General features: G+C 38.2%; 1 protein-coding gene across 1 annotated transcript; it reads right to left on the reverse strand.

The window, feature by feature from the left end:
- Positions 1-694: 694 nt before the first annotated feature.
- On the reverse strand, positions 695-2,605 carry LOC121759459 (peptide methionine sulfoxide reductase B5-like). The gene is made up of 3 exons (XM_042155038.1): positions 2,237-2,605; positions 1,090-1,246; positions 695-1,013 (listed from the first exon to the last, which is right to left on the reverse strand). Exons 1-3 carry the CDS (start codon positions 2,530-2,532, stop codon positions 846-848), a joined length of 621 nt encoding a protein of 206 aa, XP_042010972.1. The 5' UTR covers positions 2,533-2,605; the 3' UTR covers positions 695-845.
- Positions 2,606-2,969: the final 364 nt, after the last annotated feature.

Genomic DNA, 2,969 nt, shown 5'->3' on the forward strand with positions numbered 1-2,969 from the left:
CACTGAAATTCGGTATACGTACCTTTGTGATATACCGAACTTTCAACATCAATGAAAATAAAGTATTTGAATTTTTAGTAATAGTAGGAAATTTGACTACTTGTTTCGATTCTGAGTTTCCTAATCAATTGTATTTGGTATATTAGCAAACCAATCGATAACATAAGTTACATATCCAACTGAAGCAAGTTTGTAGAGGCACATTTGATTATCTTACTAAAACATTCAGCCATGTATATGTTGTGACCAAGTAAATCAAGTAATTAGGGGAATGTATATGCATAAATTAGCAAATCAATCGACAACATACCCAATTAAGGCAAATTCGTACGTGCACAACTCATTGTTTATATCCCGGATTTGAGGCTGAGACTAACATGACTCTTTTTTTTAGGCTTAGAAATTTCATTCTATTTCCTGTGATTTGGCTATAAAACTGTCATTTTAATTTTAAGTTGAACGTGAATTCATAAACAAAAATCAGATGTCATTTAAATTATAAGTTGAACGTGAATTCATAAGAAAAAAATCATATGCCACCTAATTAAACTATACTAAATCTGTTCTTTGAAGAAATGAATCCATTTTCATTCAAGCTTTGCTCAAAGTTTTTTTTGTTACGAATAGCAAATTTTTAGGGTAAAAGCTTGTTTGTTTTATGCAGTACTATACTGCATAAAATCAACAAGCAGGAAGCTCGGCAATGCATATATGCATATCAAAATCTGCGATATACAGCTTATTGTATACGGCATTGATAGTGATGGTAAAGAAGTTCTATTATCAGGCAATACACACAACAATACTATCACATTCCAATTGAAGCCCAAAGCTCGTACTCAACATCACTGCGAAGACGGCTCGGAATTTCCTGGAGTGAACTTGAGCGATACGCTGTTAACACAATGGCGTTCGTCCGTGGGTGTACGGAACCCTTCTCCTTTGAAGACGTGGCCAAGGTGTCCACCGCAGGCTGCACACGTGATCTCTATCCTCTGTCCATCAGGATCAGGCTGCACACGGTGCCCATATGTGAGATATGCCGGCTACCACTCCAAGATTGCACAGGAGAGGAGAAAGAGAACTTACAGTTCGGTTTATGGCCCCAGGGAGTCCCTCGTAGAAGGCAGGCCAACCGCAGTGGGAGTTGAATTTGGTTGTCGACTTGTAGAGGGGAGTTCCACATCCTGCACATTCGTATACGCCCTCCGCAAAGAACTTGTCATATTTACCAGTACCAGGAAACCTGGTCGTACAGAGCGATTAAGCATATCTCATAGAACAGTAACAAATGACAATGTATAATAGACACATGCCTTATGCTCAGTAATGTACTGTATAACACTAGACAAAGTCAAGATATCGTGATTTCTAGGAGATGGGGAATCATTGCAAATTTGTAACTATGGATCCGAGAAGCGGACCGAGAATTATTGGTGGGAATGAAGATCTTAGTTAATTAGTAGTAATATGTATATCGAAAACATATGAAAGCAGCAGCAACAGCAACAATGAATGGACAAAGAGTCCCAACACCTTGCAAGCGTAGCTTATATTCAGCAATAATCTCACAATGACCTGAGAGTAATCCAATGAAGTGACAACTAAAGCTCTATGTCATCAATATGAACAACGATAGAAGTATCAACTATCGAGCGAATGTGAATTCTGATAAAGTAAAAAATGGCACAATAACCTGAAAAGGTAATGAAGTGGAAACTAATCTACACGATATCAATGCGAACAACAACAGAAGACGTATAAAGCCAAGGTAGATTCTGATAAAGGCAAAAATGGCTCTAAGCACAACCAGATTTCCTTCCCATTCGTCTGATTCGATCAGTCACCACAATAATACAAATAAATCTATACCTATTAAGTAAGCATTTAGCATTAATTTATCCCATTAAGATGGGCAATTGTTAGCAATTGCATCAGATTGGCAATCAAACATTTCAGTTAGACCATCTGATTCATTTCCAGCAAGAAACATTCCTCCATTTCGATCAATTATCTCACAATTTGTTTTTTAATGGAAATGTAAACCCTAGTAACTACAACCACTGAAATTCTCACAGCAAAAATTGCTTGAAATATGGTAGAAAGAAGTGATTAACTCATCAATATCTAGAAAAATCAGAACTGATTAATCTCCCCTTGAATTTCATAATAAGTCCAATGAGAGAAATAAATAAAAAAAACAAATTGCAAAAATTAGGGATGAAATGAAACATACTCAGTGCCCTTGAGCCGTAGAATACGAAACTGCTCCGGCGAGAGGATCGCGCGCCACTCCTCCTCCGATTTCTGCTCTGAATCAGTAGCAGCCATGGCCACAACTCCGCTTCGGAAACCCTTCTTCCCCCGATTAAGATTCAACCAAGGAAGGCCACCGGACAAATAGGTGCTATATCGGATGATTTGACGAATTGGAGATTTGGGGATACGATTGATTGGGTTGGGATTGACATTGACTGGGGAGCTGACAATGAACGTTCTAGAAGCCGCGAAAGGTGAGATTTTCAATATCATTTTGATAGTATTTAATTACATTAATCGACTCGTTTTTAAACCCTTTTTTCCTGTATATGGGTTCGATTGCGAATGCTCAATCCATGGCCATAGCCATAGCCATATTAATCTGTGGCTGAGGAGCAACCAACGAAATGTAAGTGGGGAATTGGCCACGTTGTATTGGCTCTAGTCTAGGGTGTTCAAAATCTTCGTTGGATAATGGATAATTGGATGTAAAATTTTGGAAGGTTAGAAGTGAAATGCTTATTTGGAGTCTTGCAATTGTACACGATGAAGAATGTAATAATCGATATATGATAAAAGGGTGTGTTGCTAGATATTGGTAATAAACTAAGGATGAAAATGAATCTCAGATCAAAGAATTAGGGCGAAACTATCACACTGTCAAACCGACGAATGTCGTGAGCTAGCGATGGAGTCGCCCAACCTCCCGC

Source organism: Salvia splendens, chromosome 12 (assembly GCF_004379255.2).
Source record: "Salvia splendens isolate huo1 chromosome 12, SspV2, whole genome shotgun sequence".
NCBI lineage: Eukaryota > Viridiplantae > Streptophyta > Magnoliopsida > Lamiales > Lamiaceae > Salvia > Salvia splendens.

What these genes read in the sequence shown, in the direction of transcription:
- LOC121759459 (XM_042155038.1), bottom strand. Translation starts at nt 2,532, where the DNA reads ATGATATTGAAAATCTCACCTTTCGCGGCTTCTAGAACGTTCATTGTC. An exon ending in CTACGGCTCAAGGGCACTGA is followed by an intron (nt 1,247 to 2,236) that starts GTATGTTTCATT and finishes CTGTACGACCAG; the next exon opens with GTTTCCTGGTACTGGTAAAT. An exon ending in CTGGGGCCATAAACCGAACT is followed by an intron (nt 1,014 to 1,089) that starts GTAAGTTCTCTT and finishes CACCGTGTGCAG; the next exon opens with CCTGATCCTGATGGACAGAG.